The sequence below is a fragment of the Chiloscyllium punctatum genome, chromosome 1 (genome assembly GCF_047496795.1).
Source record: "Chiloscyllium punctatum isolate Juve2018m chromosome 1, sChiPun1.3, whole genome shotgun sequence".
Classification (NCBI taxonomy): domain Eukaryota; kingdom Metazoa; phylum Chordata; class Chondrichthyes; order Orectolobiformes; family Hemiscylliidae; genus Chiloscyllium; species Chiloscyllium punctatum.
The window spans coordinates 8,972,078-8,994,809 of record NC_092739.1 but is presented as its reverse complement, the minus strand read 5'-3'; the positions used below and the strand labels follow the sequence as shown (position 1 = coordinate 8,994,809).

General features: G+C 41.7%; 1 protein-coding gene across 3 annotated transcripts in view; it reads right to left on the bottom strand.

The window, feature by feature from the left end:
- nr3c2 (nuclear receptor subfamily 3, group C, member 2) overlaps positions 1 to 22,732 on the bottom strand; it is a 321,123-nt gene that overhangs the window by 76,140 nt on the left and 222,251 nt on the right. For all 3 annotated transcript variants that reach the window (XM_072567406.1, XM_072566818.1, XM_072567476.1), the window contains exon 5: positions 13,186 to 13,506. In XM_072567406.1, the coding sequence (XP_072423507.1) occupies positions 13,186 to 13,506 (321 nt within the window). The remainder of the gene's footprint in view (positions 1 to 13,185; positions 13,507 to 22,732) is intronic.

Below are 22,732 nucleotides of genomic sequence, written 5' to 3'. Positions count from 1 at the left end.
CTCTTTTGACTTTTTAAGATTGGAAAATTTGAGAAGTCTGTATCATGTTGATCCCTGGAATGTTCATTGATTATGGGGATTACTAAAGTTGCCATCTTTATAAAATATGAATTGGTCCACAAGACATATGACCAACAATTCAGGATTGTTGAAAAAAAATGTAAACAGAGCTATCGAGAGTTTGAAAGGCAAAAGACAATCACTGTTGACCAATGGGATTCTGCGTAAAAATACAGAATGCCTTTGCTCGGTTTCCCCAATGTACCATGCCCCCGGGCATCCTTGCATGGTACATTGGGGAAACCGAGCAAAGGCTACGACAACGGATGAATGGGCACCGCACAACAATCAACAGACAGGAGGGTTCCCTCCCAGTTGGGGAACACTTCAGTGGTCCAGGACATTCAGCCTCGGACCTTCGGGTGACCATCCTCCAAGGTGGACTTCGGGACAGGCAGCAGAGGAAAGTGGCCGAGCAGAGGCTGATAGCTAAGTTCGGTACCCATAGGGAGGGCCTCAACCGGGACCTTGGGTTCATGTCACATTACAGGTGATCACCATTGCACTACACACACACACAGATATTCTCTCTCTCACACATACACACGGACACAGGTACACACAGACGCGCACACAGACACCCACACACCCTTATAGACATACACACTCACACATGCACCCCCTCACAGACTTAAAACACTCTGCACTCACCATACACACACACTCTCACACTCACACTCAACCCCCACCCCAGACAGACACACACACAGACAAAGACCCACATGCACATATATATTTTGTGTGATGAATTTGTACTCGCAGAGTTACATTGCACTTTGCTCAAAAAGCTGCATACATTCATGTAGAACTCTGAGCTCAAAAACTGCATGAATTTATGTAAAACTCTTATCTCACTTTTTAGATTAGAATCAATCTAAACATCAGGTCATAGACAGAGAACACAGGGGGCTAACACCTTCAACATATTGTCTAACTATCACCATTGTTAACAGCTAACCCGAGAATGCAACTTTAAAAAAAAGGGTTTTGTGATTTACACATGAAAGAAGTGAAACTATCACTGTATTATAACAGATGAAAGGCTTAACAGACAATCAATTCTTCAATGTATAATTTCAGTTACATCACACTGCAAATTTTTGCTATAAATTCTATGTTACGATCGAGCCCTCCACTATCACCTGATGAAGGAGCGTCGCTCCAAAAGCTAGTGTGCTTCCAATTAAACCTGTTGGACTATAACCTGGTGTAGTGTGATTTTTAACTTTGTACACCCCAGTCCAACACCGGCATTGCCAAATCACCCATCAGTAAGCAAGGATAGTTGTTTAGTTCAGTTGGTTAGTTTGTAATACAAAGTGATAATAGTGTAGGTCAGATCCTGCATTGGCTGAAGTTACCATGAAAGTCTGCCTTCTCAACTTGCTTCTTGCCTGAGGTGGCCTTGAGGTTATTGCAGTACCAGTCAACTCTTCACAATGGGGGCAAAAGGCTCTTAAGCACAATGGTAATTTCCAAACTTTGGAACCAGGAGATCTGGGTTCAAGTCCCACCTGCTCCAGTAGTGCACAACAATATCTCTGAACAGGTTGATTCAAAAATATCTAGAATTATAATGCAATGAAGCTTAAGGGATATTGAATGCAGTGAAATTCTTCTGTTTTCCCATTTACAATAATTCCTGTCTAAAAACTCTGATATAAATGATTTTACATTGGTATTTTTAATGTTTCTAGTTTGAACTAGCCAGCTACAGTTGCGCCTGTCAGAACCACAACAATATTTCTTTTGCCTCTGGCTGTTGATAGAACCAGTAGAACTATCGTATGTCCCTGATAGGCCCAGGAATTAGTTCTGAAGAGAATGAGAACAATTTTTAAAAAGTGCAGGCATGAATAAAAATCAAAGCTAACCAAGAATAAAGATGCGAAGGAATAAGTAAACTAAGATATTAAGAAGAAAAATACGTTGTGATAAGTTTATTAACTCTGTGCTCAAAGAAATAGGAAATTAAAATAAGCAGAGAATTACAACTCCAAATCAGGTACAAATTGTGACCGAAACAGCTAATGGAATAATAATATTCCAGCCCCTTGAGATAAAAGTTATAAAAAAAAAGTGATGTTTCAGCTGGATATAGTAATGGTTAAGGTGAAAGCGAGGACTGCAGATGCTGGAGATTAGAGTGGAGAGTGAGGTGCTGGAAAAGCACAGCAGGTCAGGCAGCATCTGACGAGCAGGAGAATCGACATTTCAGGCAAAAGCCTGACTCCTGATGAAGGGCTTTTATCTGAAATGTCAATTCTCCTGCTCATCGGATGCTGCCTGACCTGCTGTGCTTTTCCAGCACCACACTCTCGACAATAGCAATGGTTAAGCACCATCTAAAACACCTTGTTCAAATTTGGGCACTGCACCTCAGCTTTTCGAAGGGTGCAGGACACATTCACAGGGATAATACTGAGCTAAGAGGAATACATTTTAAGAGCTAGTTATAGCTATCTGGTTTTCTAACCTCCAAGTATAGAAGCCTGTCGTCGGCTGTCTTTTCATTCAAGAGTGACATCTGCTCAGGATTATGAGCTACTGTTATGGGTCTTCAAGTGATTGAACAGTCCACGTCCCAACCTAAAGATCTTTGTACACATGAGGCATGATGTCCAATGAGATAGTGGGAGCTGGAGGGCAGGATTTGCTTCCTTTTCTCTCCTTCTCTGTCACTATTCTGCTTCGTCATTAAGATGTTGTGACTCAAAGAATGATGTAACCTGATGAACAAGTTGGTGCCATTTTGTAGAAATGGTAGAGGCATTTCCCAGTCATTAAGGTCAATAGTGCCATGCCCAAAGGACAGCCTCAATGTCCTGAAGCATGTTCTTTGTCCTCCATGCTCACCAATGCCATTTAGGGAAGTAAATATGCTATCTTAACCCTATCTGGCCTACATATGACCCCTGATACACAGTAATGTGGTTGAATCTTAAATGTCCTCTGAAATGGCTGAGCAAGCTACAGTTTAAGGAAAATTAGAGATGAGAAACAGATGCTGGCCCTGTCAATGACGCCCACAATACCACATATTAGAAAGACGGGGGAGCGTGTGGAAGCACAAAAGGGTATTGGGTTCACTAGTGTTTGGGCCTGAGGAAGTATTAGCAAGAAATCTGTAGTCAGAAACTGCTGTCCCTGTAAATTAAGCATACTTTGAAGCCCGAGTCTCAAGACAGATCTAGGCCTGTATGGGAGAAGGCTGCTGTAAGAAGCTTTAATAATCAAAGTAAAACAGTGCCTTCCAGAACATCAAGCTATTGCGAAATGCTTAACAGCAATGAACTAATGTTGAAATTGAGTGCCTCTTGTGATGTACACTTTTAAAAGATTAATTTAGTGATTTAACTAAAGCATGCTACAACATATTTGATGAAGTTATGATGCTGACATTCGAACTGTTAGTGCCATATGGCATAATAAGTTGAAAAATAACATAACCTTAGAAACCTCTTTTCAAAAATCATTTGAGTATTTTGTTTGATGATTTCACAGTAGTTGGTTCCTCCTGCCTGACTAATAATGCAAGCAGTCAGATATTTGAGCACATCATATTGGTTAATTGAACAGATCATGCTTATTTAATGAAGTTATTAAAATGTGACATAAAGATGAACATCCACAATTAAGACGACCAATACTTAGACATACATAATAGATATTGATAAATGCATAGAAGTATTGTCTATTTAAAGATTATTTCCTATATACTAACTGCTTTCCTTTAACTTCCTTTGTGGCTTTCCCGTGTAAACAACACTTGAATCAAAATATCTGAACTGTTTAAATAGTACTATTCTTATCTTGGCAAGCTTTTACTTGTGTTTACATATAGGTAAAATATAAATGATATAATAAACAGGGAAACCACAAAAGAAACAATGGAAAAAATACTGAGGCTAAAGTACCATAAGGAAAAAAATTTGATTCTGTAGCAGCATTTCTAATGGTGCCACGCAGACTTACATTAACTCATTGGCACAGGCAGCACTGCAGGCTATACCTGCACAATCTGTACCTTGTTCTTCAATGAGATCATTGCTAAAAGTGGTGCTACACAAATGAATTTTTCCACTGCACTGTTTAGCAAAAGCCTAATTTCACATCAATGCCGAGATTCATTAATAAGTTCTATTTCAAATCTGAAGCTTGGAGGTTATCATAGTAAAAATTTCAGTCTGCCAGAAATTATTACGTTTTAATAGAATTAGGTGCCAGCTGTGGCTTAGTCAAAGCGTTCTCTTTAAATGAGCAATAGCATTAGCATCCCCTGGCCAATCAGGGAGTGTGGGAAACATGGGATGCTGATTATGTCAAAGCAAGGCTTTTTACTGAAGGGAACCTTAGCAAGAATCAGAATGATCCAACTGGATATAATTTCCAGAGGATGCAGAAACCATAGGAATGGAGAGGAAATCTGGGAAAGCCACCCTCAGACCTCTCAACTAACTGGAGATCTTGCTGCAGTAAGATGAGCTCTGCCAAGGATATGAGGAAAAGGATATGGATTTGTCTTGATAGCCACTGCTGGCATCTCATGATATCTGCCACACCTACCAATAGGTGGCACAAGATAAGCATTATTTGAATTGGTTTGCTGCCACCAATCCTCATACATCAATACTGTGTCTAGGACGTGTCTAGTTATCAGTGGTAGAGGAAAGAACTCATTACTCGTCAGGCATAATTATGAAGCACAACAGGGAGCTGTACAGAATACACTGCTTTCTACAAAGGCTAGTGTCAAATGCCCTGTCTTCACTCAAAAACTCAAAGCAGAGTTAGGAGTGTTAACCATGGCTTGTGCATGGCAAAGGAAAGGTCAGTATTTATCAAGAAAGAAAGGACAGTATTTGTGGAGGACATGTGTGAGCCATGGACACTAGAGGGCAATACGACAAGGGTGCATGTGCTAACTGTTTGGACGGGCATGTAAAATACCTTCAGAGAAGAATAGAAGGAAGCAGGAGGTGAACGTGTTCTGAGGAATGTTGACTTTATCAGCATTCAGTTGCTCAGAGAAGACCACACCTTTCAGGAGGAGAGCACACATCCTTGGGGAGAGACATACATTACTGTCCATCAGTGACAGCCGTATTGATAGCCAGCGGCAATGCTGGTCTACCAGGTCCACTGTAACGAACATCCCATTTCAGAAGTCTACGTGCTAAAAACCTGGGCTTCCTGAGATAATGGGGCTCACACATGTCCAGAAAACTAATCTTCTGCTTGTAAATCCTGTGGTCTTGTCTTCTGGGAGCTGGATATTTATATGCAGTGGTATGTGGCTGACAATAAGGCAGCTGATGCTGCTTATGTTTCTGTTACTGCTTCACTTGTTCCTCATTATTGTGCAAAGTAGAGCTGCTCCCATGCTGTACTGAAAGCTGGCAGTAGGACTGTGCAGCTGAAAGTGACTGAAGTGCAAGGCAGAAGAACTGACTTTCAAAAAGTTGACAATTATCTAACAAGAAGTGAGAAGATGAATTGTGAGTGGCAGCATCTCACCTAGTCACAGCTGCACCTCTTTGGTTTTCTAGCTTATCAGTTTCACTGAATATACACTGTGCACTGTATGCACGCTTGGTGACCCTGATGAGTTGCAACTCGATCAGGAAATAGATTTGCTGCCTGTTAAAGTCGATGTATCAGTTTGAATATTTAAATGCCTTGCCTGATACGATGAAACACAGAAGCTGGCAGGACAATTCAGAATCTCAACTCAATGTAATTTTAGGGGATTAAATGTGCACTGTATTCCTCACACACCTTCTTTTGCACATTAAAACATATTCATGCCATATTTAAAATTCAAGGAAAACTCATTCACAAGGAGGAGTATGCTGACAATTGATGCTTATTCCACATTGCCGAGTGTGCAGTTAAGAGTCGACCATGTTACTGTGGGGCTGGAGTTGCCTGTAGGCCAGATTCAAGATTAGAGTGGTGCTGGAAAGGCACAGCAGATCAGGTAGCATCCGAGGAGCAGGAAAATCTGGTCTGAAACGTCAATTTTCCTGCTCCTCGGATGCTGCCTGACCTGCTGTGCTTTTCCAGCACCACTCTAATCTTGACTCTGATCTCCAGCATCTGCAGTAGCCACTTTTGCCTTGCATGTAGGTCAGCCAAGGTAAAGACAGCAGGTTTTTTTTTCCTAAAGGGCATTCATTTTTAACAGCAATTAACACTAACTACATGCTGTCCATTAGACTAGCTTTTTATTAAGTTCAAATTCAAATTTCATCATTTGCTATGGTGGGGTTCATAACTATATCCCCAGAACCTTAGCTGAGGGTTCTAGATTAGTCACGAGTCCATTAACACTACCACCCATAAACAGTTTCACTATATTTCAATAGTACTTCAATGGCTGTAAAGCATTTTGGGACATCCTTATGAAAAGTACTGTATTCCTCGATATTTTCTCACAGATATCCAAGTTCCACTGAATAACCATTCATCTTTTTATTGTATTAGCTTTAAAGGTTGTTATCATAATTATTTGAAACAAATAGTAGCATTAGAGTAGTTCACAACAATGCAGACCAGTGCATTCAGATGAGATAATGACAGTAAAACTGTAAGACAGAATGGTACAAGCATCATCCTCCCACTTCCTCCAAACCAAAAGGGTAGCCATGGGCACCCATATGGGACCTAGCTACGCCTGCCACATTGTGGAACAGTCCATCTTCCCAGTTACAACAGCACCACTCCCCACCTATTCCTCTGGTACTTCGATGACTGTATCGGCGCCACCTTGCGCTCCGATGAGGAGGTTGAACAGTTCATCAACTTCACCAATACCTTTCACCCTGACATCAAATTCACCTGGACCATCTCGGACACCTCCCCACCCCCCACTTCCTGGACATCTCAATCTCCACTAATGAACAACATCTACTACAAGCCTTCCGACTCCCACAGCTATCTGGACTACATCTCCTCCCTCCCTACCTCCTGGAAAAAAGCCATCACTTATTCCCAATTCCTCTGCCTCCGCTGCATCTGTTCCCAGGATGACCAATTCCACCTTAGAAAATCCCAGATGGCTTCCTTCTTCCAAGATTGTAATTTCCCTTCCCACCTGGTTGACAATGCTCTCCAGCGTATCTCCTCCACTTCCCACACCACCACCCTTGAACCCCATCCCTCCCAAAAGAACATGGTTCTCACCTTCCACCCCACCAACCTCCGCATACATCGAATCATCCTCCGCCCCTTCCGCCACCTACAAACAGACCCCAACACCAGAGATATATTTCTCTCCCCACCCCATCAGCATTCTGGAGAGACCATTCCCTCCACGACTCCCTCGTCAGGTCCACATTCCTCACCAGTCCATACTCCATTCCTGGCACCTTGCCCTGCCACTGCAGGAAGTGCAAAACCTATGCCCACACTACTCCCCTCCCCCCAAAGAATCCTTCCACATTTGTCAGAAATTTATCTGTACCTCCACCAATGCCATCTACTGTATCCATTGCACCCGATGTGGTTTCCTCTACATCAGGGAGACAGGACGCCGATTTGCAGATTGTTTCAGAGAACATCTCTGGGACACCTGCACCCACCAACCTCACCATCCCATAAAGGAACACTTCAACTTCCCCTCCCACTCCGTCAAGGACATGCAGGTGCTGGGCCTCCTCCATCGCCAAACCCTTACCACCTGACGCCTGGAGGAAGAATGCTTCCTCTTCCGTCTCGGGACCCTGCAACCACACAGGATCAATGTGGATTTCAACAGTTTCCTCATTTCCCCTCCCCCCACATTATCCCAGTCCCAAGCCTCCAATTTTGGCACCGCCCTCTTGACCTGTCCATCACCTTTCCCATCTATCTGCTCCACCTTCCTCTCCGACCTATCACCTTCTCCCTCACCTGGATCTACCTATCACATTTTCAGCTACCTTCCCCGCCCGCCCGCCCGCCCCCCCCCCCCCCCCCGCCCCCCCAACCCCACTCCCCTCCCATTTACCTCTCAGCCCCCCAGCCTCATTCCTGATGAAGGGCTGATGCCTGTTCCTTGGAGACTGCCTAAGCTGCTGTGCTTTTCCAGCACCACACTCTCGATTCTGATCTCCAGCATCTGCAGTCCTCAATTTCTATTCATAAAAACTTCCATATTATGAGTTTACTTGCCAACATAATGTAACATATTTGTTCCAAGACATTTATTTTCAATAAAAACTAGGACCTAGTCAACCTAATTCACAGTTTTAGGACAGGTCACTAGCATGCTATGTTCTACCATTGAACTCAAAGCAGACCTCAGGTATTTTCGTCTGAAAATATGGGGCTGCTGAGGCTGAAACACTTCAAGTTATCATGCCCCAAAAACCATACTACAACAAATCACACACTTGTGTTATAGATTACAGAAATTATGGTGTTCAATGCAGTTTCTCTTTGACTGATTGTTTTGGAAACCGGTAGGCAAATTTCATCAAGTATTGTATTTTGAGAGATGATTTTGTGAAATATAAAGCTTAACTGCAAATTGCTTCACAATACTAGATGTGACCTTCCCACAATCCCTGGTTGTTAATACAGATGTTTTATCAACACCTCACAGTGCACAATCTACGTTCGATTTTTTTTTAATGAAACTTGGCCCAGCCCAAACTCCATAACTCATTGAACATCAACTCTAACCTCACAACACCATTATCCATCATTCAACTATATCTCCTAGTTCAAATACTCAGTGATGGTAGCAACTGTGCTGTCTTCTCGCATCTAATTCTCAAAATTATCCTAACAGCATTATAAAAACCCTTTTCCTCAATATCAGGTCTTCTTTAATATATTCTTTTAGATCTAATCCCTTTTTAATTGATCACGGTGTATGACTGTCTCTAGCACAGCTATTATTCATTGGCTACTTCTATTGTACCTGAAGACGGTTGGCTAGAAACACTGCAGTCGATGTGGTTCCAAGAATTTGACGCAGCCCACTTAGCTGACAGGAATCTGGAAATCCTGGTGGTCATAGTGGTGGACATGAGGGCTGTTCTTTTTCCTCAGGAATGCCAGAGGAGACCACAATACCACATCCTTCCAGCCACCACACCCCTGTCAGTGCAGTGTCCATGTTCTGGAGGAACGCCCAACAAAGCAGGAAAAAGGTTAATGACCTTCTGTGCTCTGCAATGATAAATACTGTACTAACTGTTTGAGAGTGTGCATTGTCTATTCAGACTCCTAGTTCTCATGTTCTCTCCACTACCTCACACTCACTTTAACTCTGCCAGTGCATGCACCTTCCACCAAGGCTCACTGTCAATCATTCCTAATATTGCATGCAGCATCTTCCCTCACTCGCACTCATACACCCCACACCGCTAACCTTTTATGCCATCTGGTCTTCCTACTTACGCACTTGGCACTCCACCCTTCCTGCAATGCCAGGCACCTTCATCTCATTCCGCCCCCTCCCAAGTATCATCCCAGGAGAAAACAGTTTGCAATGGAGAAATGAGGGTAAAGATAGGTGCTGGGGTGCCTAACATTTATCTGTTCACTCCCTATGAAAAGAGAATCCTTGTCAAAGCAGGTGAGAACTGTGATCACTCATGCAGTGATAAGGAGAGCTCCATGTCCCTGTTGCCAAGCTTCTTTATCAAGTATTGTGCTATTCTTCAATCACCATTAATGTGTATATATTCTAAACATGACTAATCTTATATCTGTTTTGCAATTCGTTCCCTCTCTTGATATGAGTGACATCCACACAGGCTCCACCCTGAAGAGACCAGCCTCTCTGGATAATCAACCCCTTCTTCAGGTCTGAGATAGACGCATAGTGGGAAGAAATTCCTCCTCATCTCAGTATTAAATTGGCGCCCCTTTACTCTGAGACTATTCCACTGTTCCCACTGTCAAGTGCCTTTGGAATCCAATATGTTTCAATGAGTTCAACTCTCGTTCTTCTAAATTGTAATGACTGGAATCCCAGCCTGCTTAACTTTTGCTCAAAGGGCAATCCCTCCATGCTAAGATGCTAAGAATCATCCGAATGAACCTTCTCTGAACAATCAAATAATATCTTTCCTTACGTAGGGAGACCAAAACTGCTCACAATACTCTATATGAATTATGCCTTTTTTCAACTGGCACATGGAAGAAAGGGGAAAGGTTTGACTGTTCCTTTTCAAAGATAAGTTTGAACACAGGTGGAGTCAATTCAATTACATAAGGAAATTAGTTGAAGATTCTAAAAGAGAAAATATGTTACCTATATACTGGAAATAAGTAAGGGGTACGAGGTTAGTGATCATTCCATTGAAAACTTTCATCATTTGCAAACTGTTGCAGTTGTTCGTGAGACCTGGGCTTGAGGGGATTCTTTAGCAGCGCTATCTATTTGGATAGGCAGTGACATTGACACTGAACTGAGTTTCAAAGTGCATGAGTTCAATCAAAATGATTCAGCAGCGATGCATTAAGATTGCCATGATACAGTGACCCAAAGCACAGGTCAATGGCTTCTTTGAGTGGTACATTAGTGACCAGGTTAGCAATGTTCAAAGAATGCATGGTATTGTTATCAACATGTAAGTCTTCTATGACCTTTGTGAAAGTGAAGGCGTCCTGCAGGAAATTTCATGACTTGAGCAACCAACTTTTCTCTAAATGCATAAAGTAGAAATTTTCACCACCAATAACTGACTTTTGTTTATTATTCAATCCCATTAAATAGTAAATCAAAGTGATACATAAATTGTCATCAAGATGTCATCTTAGTAATGAAACACTGATGAGAAGTGTCATGTTTGTGTTCATTCAAGCTCTATAAAAACTTTTGTAAATGATTTTCATTGGCTAAAACTTTGATCAGCACATAGGCAAAAAATGCCAGCAAATTCTTCCATTAAACCCTTCCAACTGTTAAGTGAAAGGAAGTCCAAAAAAGTCACAAGAGCTTATTATTGTGTGGTAAGAATTTAAATGAATACGAAATTTTAGAAACGTTTCCTGACATCAAAAATAAATAATTAGGGTTAAAAAATGAATTAATCAAGTTATGACAGACCACAAAACCATTTTCTCCATTCACAAAATATTGAATTTCAAAGAAGAATATTTTTTTACTGATTATAGGTCAGCCACCTGCAAAATTATTTCTGTTTCTCTCCACAGATGGTGCTTAACATGCTGAATATTTCCAGCATTTTCTGTTTTCATTCCAGATTTCCAGCACATTTAGTATTTTGCTTTTGTACCTATCGACATGAATGCTGATCTTCAGTCAGATCCAGACTTGCATAATTACACATTCTATATATATATATATAAAACACACATACCTTTTGCAAACTATAGGCACCAATAAGTACTGCAAAGTGATAAAAAGGAACAAAAATAACAAAAGCTAGAAACCATGTTGGCTTGTAAATCCATCTATAATTCACACAGGGTGTGGTCTACCTGTTTGTTCACTACTGTTGCCACCACTCTCTTTTAATCCAAGTTTTTCTCCCTTATTATCAGCTTTGTACTTTAGTATCTGATCCAACCATGCAATTCATAAAGTGAAAGAATTGTTCAAGGGAATTCAAAATCCTTTTGAACATATCAAATTTAATTACAGCTTGCCTCATCACAATGTTCTTTAGGATTTCATAAATCAGGGATAGCACACCACAAAATACGTTAATGACCAAACTTATTTAGTTTTGACATAATAGACTTTTTAAATCAAGAAGTTTCAAATAGCAACTAGCAATGAAAGCAAATAGAGAGGAATAAGGGTGTGGGATATGAAGATTAAGGAAGCACTTTATCAAAACTTAAAATGGAGTCTACTTATTAGAAAATCAATTGCAAAATCAAAACTATCTAGCTATGGCACTATTGAAAATGCTCTACCATAAATTGTTAGGGGGTCAGGTATTGATTCAAATTGTTCCATTCATGCTTATGAACCTAATTTGGTTCAATTCAAATAAATTTATTATGGATGAGAGGCAAAATACCACCATGGAGGCCAGTATCCTGATACCAAATCACCCTTTTGTTTAAGCATGAACAATCCTTGACTTCAGTGCTACCTCATTCAAAGTCAGGTACCATATTGTTAGTATCTCCGGCACTTATTCTTTTTATCTGTCAGCCAGGGCTCCCTCAGTGCCCAGATCAGTAGACCCAATCAGGGAGCTAATATTCCATAAGGTTAGCTGGCTGGCCTCATTAGAATCACTTCAAGGGGGTTGCATGCTTAAGCAAAATTACATTGTCAAACCTTAAAAGAAATCTTTTGTACACGCATGTTTACTTAAACATCCATGCACAATGTTTCAAAGAGTTAATGCCACCCCAAGCACTCTAGTCCGAGGTAAGTGTGCAAAATTATGGTGTTAACGTCCCCATTTTATTTCTGGCAATCTAATGCAAAATGACATATAGGTGCCAATCACTCTGGTGTGATAAGATCACTCTCAGTTTTCCACCATTTCCCTGAGGGACTTCATAACTGTAATGTGATAATTCCACCAGGCCACTGACAGAACCCCCAAAGAATTTTGTAGCCATGTATAAACTTGTTAACATACTTTCTTACCCAATGTCTGGGAAACTTTACTGTGCGAAAAGTACTGTATAAATGCAAGTGTTGATCTTACCAATTAATCTGTTGTCAATTTTTTTCTCTATTTGAGAAGTTATCATATTAAGACAGTATTATTTTTCATACCAAATCATCTAATATTCAATCATTGTTTTATAATTAAATACAATTAGTGTACACAGATTTGGAAACCCAGTATAAGAAAATCATGTTTCAATCTAATAGATTGAAATACGTTCTGTTATTTACCCAGTGTCTGAAAATGCAACTTCGTGTAAACATCATTTTATAAGGTTTTTTGTCATATTTGCCTATAGCTCTGTATATACACACCATATATATGCAGTTAGATAAATGCATATGTAGTGTCTGAAAGTTTAGGTGGTTTATTACTAGACTCTTGTGTTTCGGAAAAGTCATGTAATATAAGGGAAAAATACAATTCCATCGTTAAAAAATAAAAGTATTAGCATGCATTCAAAGGGTAAGAAAATGACACACACTTTCTGTAGAAATGAAAATTAAATGTTTATTTGCAATCCTACCTGGAAGACCTTTTGCCCACTTCACAATACGAACCATCTGTTTCTCTGCCAGCTTGTTCAAACTGGACAGCAGGTGATTAGTTGTGTCTGCTTGACTGCTATCATAAGATGCATAAACCACTTCAGGTTCAATGGCTTCAAGAATAGTAATCAAGGATGGATGAATATGTGGTGGCATATGTGAGAAGTTGGGAACAAGTGCAGTGCTCGCTGTAGGTTCTGGTAAAGGGGCAGTGAATGTGATCCCTTCTTTGGGACTGTGTGGTGGCTGCTGCTCTTCATGTAGCCCTTTCACTTTTCCCAGCTTCTTCGACTTGCGTGCTAAGGGAGAAAGAAAATAATAATAACCAATTTTTTTAGGCATTCTTGTATCTTACTTCAGCTTTTATACCAGATCCTGTACTTGATAACTGAAGTTTTATACACTTCCAAGGACTTTCAATGGTATCTTGTGAATAATATCATGGAGAATCTACTGACACCAAGAAAACCACTCAAAATCTAACAAATATTAAATTTTCTGTTGGTAGGCAACATGATTCTAAATATTTTTGCATATGCAAAAGGATGAATAAGAAAACCTGCACAGTACGATTTATTTCTGCTGACCAAGAAGTTACCTATTCCTACAGAAGTTGCTATTATCTATTCCTACTGCAGTCTATTTCCATAATATGTCAAGTCCCTGCCTCAGGGTGCCTAATCACAAGGAGTTTTCCATCAGACATTCAGATTTGCAGGCTGCTGCAGGATTTAAAAGTAGAACACCAAAAGAGAAGACATATTTGCAACAGCTATGAAATCTTTCACATTGTCAGATTTATATTAACTCTATAGGGAATGCCCAGAGGTTCATGTTCAGCACAGAAAGGACCTTCACAATAAATTTAACTCAGGTGACAAGGGCTAAAATAGAAGTTGCTCTTGTCCAATTTTTGTCTGCAAATGGGAACTGCACATGGAATATGCCCTAACTAGGAACCATGCTTCCACGGAGAAGCTACTTATTGTGAAAAGACAGATGTTGGATTTCTTGCTTGTCTAGTAGTGATCCAAAAGCTGCCACTAAATAGTTTGCTTTAAATATTTTGTTTAAAATGTTCTTTTGGACTCAGAAGTGGCTGTCTTCACAGTTATTCGTTCATGTAACTCAGCAAAGGATCCATCTCCAGACCTCCTCCCTCACATTTCCTATGTGAAGGAAATGTGCAAGTTTCTATGAACCAATCAAGAGATGCAGCAATGGATTCTATAATTAGGGAGACAGATAGTATCCTTTGCAAACCAGATTGGGAGTCCCGCATAGTGTGTTGCCTGCCCAGTGCCAGGGTGCACGAAATCTCTGACCGGCTTGAAAGGATACTGCAGCAGGAGGGGGAGGTTCCAATTGTTGTGGTCCACGTTGGGACTAACAACATAGGCAACAGTAGGTTGGAGGAGCTGTCTGGGATTATCGAGCACTAGGAACGAAATTAAGGAACAGATCCTCAAGGGTCATAATCTCCAGATTATTGCCTGAGCCACGTGCAAATTGGCTTAGGGACAAGAAAATTAGGGAAGTAAACACATGGTTAAGGGAATGGTGTGGGAAAGAGGGGTTCCATTTCATGGGCATTGGCATCAGCTTTGGAACCGGGACGATCTGTACTGATGGGACGGTCTCCACCTGAACTGATCTGGAACCAGTGTTCTAACAAAAGGATAAATAGGGTGGTCACCAGGACTTTAAACTTGTGAGTCAGGGGGAAGGGAAAGGGAAAGTAACAGGAAGTATGGTAATAAATGAAAAGGTAAGCAGCAGGGTGGCATGTATGCAGGAGGGTTTAAGTTCAAGGCAGACTATGAAAGAAGCAAAAATGAAGGATAACTCAGGAGAATCATGATGGTAAGAAAGCTAGCATAAAGGCACTTTACCTGAATGCTCATAGGATTCGTAACAACGTTGATGAGTTAACGGCACAAATCATTGTGAACGAATATGATTTGGAAGCCATCGTGGAGACATGGTTGCAGAATGGTCATGACGGGAATTAAATATCCAGGGATACCAGACTATTCGGAAGGACAGACAGGAGTGCAAGGAGGTAGTGTAGCTCTGATAATCAAGGAGGACAGCAGGGGGTTGCTGAGAGATGATATAGGTTCTATGGAGCACGAGATTGAACCCATTTGGGTGGAAATTAGGAATTCCAAGAAGAAAATGTCACTGATTGGCACGTTCTATAGGTCAACAAATAATAACTAATAACTAATGCCTGCAATAATGGTATGGCTATTATCCTGAGGAATTTTAATCTGCATGTAGATTGGTCGAACCAGCTCAGTCAGGGCAGCCTTGAGGAGGAATTCGTTGAGTGTATCTGTGATAGTTTTCTAGAACCGTGTGTAATAGAACCGACGAGGGAGCAAGCTACCCTAGATCTGGTCCTGTGTAATGAGACAGGAATAAATAATGACCTCTAGTCAGGGATCCTTTTGGAAGGAGTGATCATAGTATGGTTACAGCTGGATAGTGTGAAGATAAAATCCAACACCAGGGTCCTGTGCTTGAATAAGGGGGACTATGATAGAATGAGGGAGGACCTGGCTAAAGTAGACTGGAAACAGACTTTATGATGAGACAGTTGACGAGCAGTGGGGGACCGTCAAAGAAATTTTTCGAAGTGCTCAGCAAAAGTATATTCTGGTGAGAAGGAAGGACTATAAGAGGAGGGGTAATGAGCCATAGGTGTCTAAGGAAATAAGGCAGGCTATCAAAGTGAAAGAGAAGGCAAACAAAGTAGTCAAAAAACAGCAAGAATCTAAAAGTCAACAGAAAGCCACAAAAAGAGCTAGAAAGAAAAGTAAGATAGAGTATGAGAAAAAAACTAGCGCAGAATATAAAGACAGATAGCAGAAGTTTCTATAGATATCTACAGCAAAGAAGAGTGTCTAAAGTAAATGTTGGTCCTTTACAGGATGAGAAGGGGCAGTTAGTTATGGGATATGATGAAATAGCTGAGGCATTGAACAGGTACTTTGCATCGGTCTTCACAGTGGAGGATATTAAAAACATGCCAATAAGTGACAAAAAGACAAAAGTAGGTGAGGACCGGGAAACAATTATTATTATAGAAGAGCTACTGTTGGGTAAGCTAATAGATCTAGGGATAAATAAGTCTCTTGGCTTTGATGGAATGCATCCCAGGGTACTAAAAGAGATGGCGGGAGAAATTGCAGGACTGACTGTAATTTTCCAAAATTTGCTGGACTCTGGGGCAGTCCCAGCAGTTTAGAAAATAGCAAATGTGACGCCACTGTTTAAAAAGGGAAGTAGACAAAAGATGGGAATTATAGACCAGTGAGCTGAACCTCTGTAGTGGGGAAGATGCTAGAGTCTATTATCAAGGAAGAAATAGCAGGGCATAACGAAAGAAATTGTCCCATTGCCATGCTTTACAAATCATGGAATTCTATGAAGACATTTCAAGCAAGGTGGACAACAGGGACCCAGTAGATGTGGTGTACTTAGATTTCCAAAAGGCCTTTGAAAAGGTGCTGCACACGAGGCTGCTGCATAAGATAAGGATGCATGGTGTTAGGGGTAGAGTATTAGTGTGGATAGAGGATTGGTTGACTTACAGTAAGCAAAGAGTGTGGATAAATAAGTGCTATCTGGCTGGCAATCAGTGACTAGTGGGGTGCCTCGGGATCGGTGTTGGGACCACAATTATTTACAATTTATATAGATGATTTGGAATTGGGAACCACGTTTATGGTATCAAAATTTGCCGATGACACTAAGATGAGTGGCAGAGCAAAGTGTGCAGAGGTCTGTGAAACTTTGCAGACAAACATAGATACATTGAGTGAGTGGGCAAAAGGCTGGCAGATAGAATACTATGTTAGTCAACATAAAGTCATACATTTTGGTAGGAGTAACAGCAAAATAGATTATTACTTGAATGGTAAAAAGTTCCAGCATGCTGATTTGCAGAGGGACCTGGGTGTTCTTGTGCATGAATGGTCTGCAGGTACAACAAGTAATTAGGAAGGCAAATGGAACTTTGTCCTTCATTGCTAAAGGGGTTGAATTTAAAAGCAGGGCAGTAATGTTACAGCTGTACAGGGTGCTGGTGAGGCCACACTTAGAGTACTGTGTTCAGATCTGATCTCCTTACTTGAGAAAGTATGTACTGGCACTGAGGGGGATGCAGAGGAGGTTCACTAGGTTGATTCTGGAGTTGAGGGAGTTGGCTTATGAGGAGAGGCTAAGTGGATTGGGATTATATTTGTTGGAATTCAGAAGAATGAGGGGGTATCTTATAGAAACATATAAAATTATGAAGTGAATCGATAAAATACAAATAGATAGGATGCTTCCATGGGTAGGTGAGACTAGGACAAGAGGGCATGGCCTCAAGATTAGAGGAAGCAGGTTTAGAACTGAACTGAGAAGGAACTTCTTCACCAACAGGGTTGGTTATCAATGGATTTCCATCCCAGTGAAGTAGTGGACGCTACTTCAGTAACTGCTTTTAAAGCTGAGGTAGATACTTCTTGGAAAATAAAGGAATTAAGGGATATGGTGAAAACGAGGTTAAGTGGAGTGGAGTCCACGAAAAGATTAGTCATGATCTTATTAAGTGGCGAGGCAGGCTCGAAGCCCGGACAGCCTACTCATGCTCCTAGTTCTTATGTTATGTTATGAAGAACATCCTGTTTCCCTTTCATCTCTTTTTATATGTCGCCAGCCAGGAAACTGGATCATAAAACCCTTAAGGTGACTGTGAAATACCTCTTCAGAGGCCGGCATCCCATCATCAATCATCCTTTATTTACAAATGCATAGCCTTTGACAATTAGCATTGCCTCTCACTGAGTCAGGCATTCCAGGCACAATATCCCAGCCATTCATTCTTTTCTGTCGACCATGTCTCCCTGATTGGACCAGATTAAGAGCCCCAATCTAGGAGGTTCAGCTGGCTGCAGTCTGCATTGTCTTTACTGATACTTTGCAGCATGACATCTTGACTCACTTGTTCCCTCTCCAGCACCAGTCTAAAAATAGCCACACTGGGAAGATACAGAGTGTAAGCTATCAGGATCAATTTATGATGTAAAGTTTGAGGACGTGGGGTGCATTGTGTTAGGGAAAAACAGAGTCAAAACAATGTGCCTTTTGGAACTATGCGCTTCGCCCCTATTAAAGAAGCATGCCATCAAATACACTTGCAAGCACTGCCTTCAGCCTCTGACAGCATGCAGCAAAGGCAAGGCTAATTGGGAAGAGTACATTCCTTACATCTGTAGCAGCCTCAGGGATAACTTCTCAGGATTGCAGTCAAGCTGAGAATTTCTGTCGAGTACAGAGTCAGAGAGATGTACAGCATGGAAACAGACCCTTCGGTCCAACCCATCCATGCCGACCAGATATCCCAACCCAATCTAGTCCCACCTGCCAGCACCTGGCCTATATCCCTGCAAACCCTTCCCATTCATATACCCATCCAAACACCTCTTAAATGTTGCAATTGTACCAGCCTCCACCACTATTGCTGGCAGCTCATTCCACACCCATACCACCCTCTATGTGGAAAAAGTTGCCCCTTAGGTCTCTTTTATATCTTTCCCCTCACACCCTAAACCTATGCCCTCTAGTTCTGGACTCCCCGACCCCAGGGAAAAGACTTTGTCTATTTATCCTATCCATGCCCCTCATAATTTTGTAAACCTCTATAAGGTCACCCCTCAGCCTCCGACGCTCCAGGGACAACAGCCCTGGCCTGTTCAACTTCTCCCTATAGCTCAAATCCTCCAACCCTGGCAACATACTGGTAGATCTTTTCTGAACCCTTTCAAGTTTCACAACAACTTTCCGATAGGAAGGAGACCAGAATTGCATGCAATATTCCAACAATGGCCTAACCAATGTCCTGTACAGCCGCAACATAACCTCCCAACTCCTGTACTCAATACTCTGACCAATAAAAGAAATCATATCAAATGCCTTCTTCACTATCCTATCTACCTGCGACTTCACTTTCAAGGAGCTATGAACCTGCACTCCAAGGTCTCTTTGTTCAGCAACACTCCCTAGGACCTTACCATTAAGTGTATAAATCCTGCTAAGATTTGCTTTCCCAAAATGCAGCACCTCGCATTTATCTGAATTATACTCCATCTGCAACTTCTCAGCCCATTATCCCATCTGGTCAAGATCCTGTTGTAATCTGAGTTAACCCTCTTCACTGTCTACCACACATCCAATTTTAGTGTCATCTACAAACTTCCTAACTGTACCTCTTATGCTCGCATCCAAATCATTTATGTAAATGACAAAAAGTAGAGGGCCCAGCACTGATCCTTGTGGCACTCCACTAGTCACAGGCCTCCAGTCTGTAAAACAACCCTCCACCACCACCCTCTGTCTTCTACCTTTGAGCCAGTTCTGTATCCAAATGGCTAGTTCTCCCTGTTTTCCGTGAGATCTAACCTTGCTAATCAGCCTCCCATGGGGAACCTTGTTGAACGCCTCACTGAAGTCCATATATCTCACATCTACCGCTCTGCCCTCATCAATCCTCTTTGTTACTTCTTCAAAAAACTCAATCAAGTTTGAGAGACATGATTTCCCACGCACAAAGCCATGTTGACTATCCCTAATCAGTCCTTGCCTTTCCAAATACATGTACATCCTATCCCACAGGAATCCCTCCAACAATTTGCCCACCACCGAGGTCAGGCTCACTGGTCTATAGTTCCCTGGCTTGTCCTTATTACCCTTCTTAAACAGTGGCACCACGTTTGCCAACCTCCAGTCTTCCGGCACCTCACCTGTGACTATCGATGATACAGATATCTCAGCAAGAGGCCCAGCAATCACTTCTCTAGCTTTGCAAAGAGTTCTCGGGTACACCTGATCAGGTCCTGGGGATTTATCCACCTTTACGTGTTTCAAGACATCCAGCACTTCCTCCTCTGTAATCTGGACATTTTGCAAGATGTCACCATCTATTTCCCTACAGTCTATATCTTCCATATCCTTTTCCACAGTAAATACTGATGCAAAATACTCATTCAATATATCTCCCCCATTTTTTGCAGCTCCACACAAATGCCGCCTTGCTGATCTTTGATACAAACAAAAGTGGAGGAAGTCTTCACTATCGAATCATAGAATCCCTACAGTATTTTAACAGGTTATTTAGCCATCAAGTTCACACCAACCCTTCGAAGATCATCCCTTCCAGACCTACCTGATCCTTGTAACCCTGTCTTTCCCCTGGCTAATCCACCTTGCCTGCACATCGCTGGACACTGTGGACAAGTCAGCATGGTCAATCTACCTAACCCGCACAGTCCTGAACCATGGCAGAAAACCCACGCAGACACAGGGAGAATGCGCAAACTCTACACAGACAGTTTTTTTAGCTTAGTTACAGCTTAGTTACAGTGTGGAAACAGGGCCTTTGGCCCAACAAGTCCACACCGACCCGCCAAAGCGCAAACCACCCAGACCCATTCCCCTACATTTACCTCTTCACCTAACACTATGGGCAATTTAGCATGGCCAATTCACCTAACCTGCACATTTTTGGACTGTGGGAGGAAACCAGAGCACCCGGAGGAAACCCACGCAGACATGGGGAGAATGTGCAAACTCCACACAGTCAGTCACCTGAGGCGGGAATTGAACCCAGCTGCCCCTGCACCAAGGATGGAATCGAACCCAGATCCCCTGCACCATGAGGCAGCAGTGCCAACCACCGAGGCACCATACTACGAGTATGTAACACCAGAAAACTGAGATAATCCATTTTTCACTACAGATTTATGAAAAGCTTCATCTATGATTATTTCAAGCTCAATCATACTTGTCAATGATTCCCCCATGTCTATTTATAATTCCCTGTTAAGCGTAATGGCCATATTTAGGAGGATAGTACATACAAATAGTATCATACACAATATTTAACTCAGGTTACAATACTAGGAATTTATGTAAATACAAAAGACAAAGGGGCAGCTGAGTTCAAGCGTGTTCCTTTCACAAACTATGTAACCTATTAACTCATTTTGTTCCAAGTGAAATTTCCACATAAAAACACCCTGATTCTAGAAGATAATTAACTTAAACTCTAATATGTCTACCCAATCCATAAGTGAACATTTGCTTGTTTGCCTGTACAAAGAGCAAAGAAAATTACAGCAAAGGAACAGGCCCTTCGGCCCTCCAAGCCTGCGCTGATCCAGATCCTCTATCTAAACCTGCCACCTATTTTTTTAAGGGTCAGTATCCCTTTGTTTCCTGTTTAAACATGTATCTATCTAGATATATCTTAAATGACGCTATTGTGCCTATCCGACCACCTCTGCTGGTAACACATTCCAAGCACCCACCACTCTCAGCGTGAAGAACCTTCCATGCATATCTCCCCTAACCTTTTCCCCACTCACTTTGAACTCATGACCCCCGAGTAATTGAGTTCCCCACTCTGAGAAAAAGCTTGCTATCCATCGGTCTATACTTCTCATGATTTTGTAGACCTCAAATCACATCTCCCTCAACCTCTGTCTTTCTAATGAAAATAATCTTAAATTACTCAAGCTCTCTTCATAGCTAGTGCCCTCCATACCAGGCAACATCCTGGTGAGCCTCCTCTGCATCCTCTCCAAAGCATCCACATCCTTTAGATAATGTGGCGAGCAGAACTGTACACAGTGCTCCAAATGTGACCAAACCATACAACTGTAACATGACCTGCCAACTCTTGTATTCAATACTCTGTCCGATGAAGGAAAGTATGCCCTTTGCCTTCTTGATCACTCTACTGATCTGCATTGCCACCTTTAGGGAGCAATGGACCTGACACCTAGATCTCTCTGTACATCAGTTTTCCCCAGGACTTTTCCATTTACTGTATAGTTCGCTTTTGAATTGGACCTTCCAAAATGCATCACCTCACATCTGCCCGGAGTGAACTCCATCTACCATTTCTCTGACCACCTCTCCAATCTATATATTCTGCTGTATTCTGACAGTCCCCTTCACTATCTGCTACTCCATCAATCTTAGTGTCATCTGCAAACATGCTAATCAGGCAGTCTACACCTTCCTCCAAATCCTTTATGTATATCACAAACAACAGTGGTTCCAGCACAGATCCCCGTGGAACACCACTGGTCAAAGTACTCAATTTTAAGAAACTCCCATCTACTACTATTCTCTGACTCCTGTTGCTCAGCCAGTTCTCTATCCATCTAGCTAGGACACCCGGGACCCCATGGGACTTTACTTTCTCCATCAGCCTGCCATGGGGAACCTTGTCAAATGCCTTACTAAAGTTCATGTATATGACATCTACATCCCTTCCCTCATCAATCAACTTTGTCACCTCCTCAAAGAATTCTGTTAGCTTTGTAACACATGATGTTCCCTACACAAATCTGTTGCCTATCACTGATAAGCCCATTTTTTTCCAAATGGGAATATATCCTATCCCTCAGTATCTTCTCCAGCAGCTTCCCTACCACTGACGTCAGGCTTACAGGTCTGTAATTACCT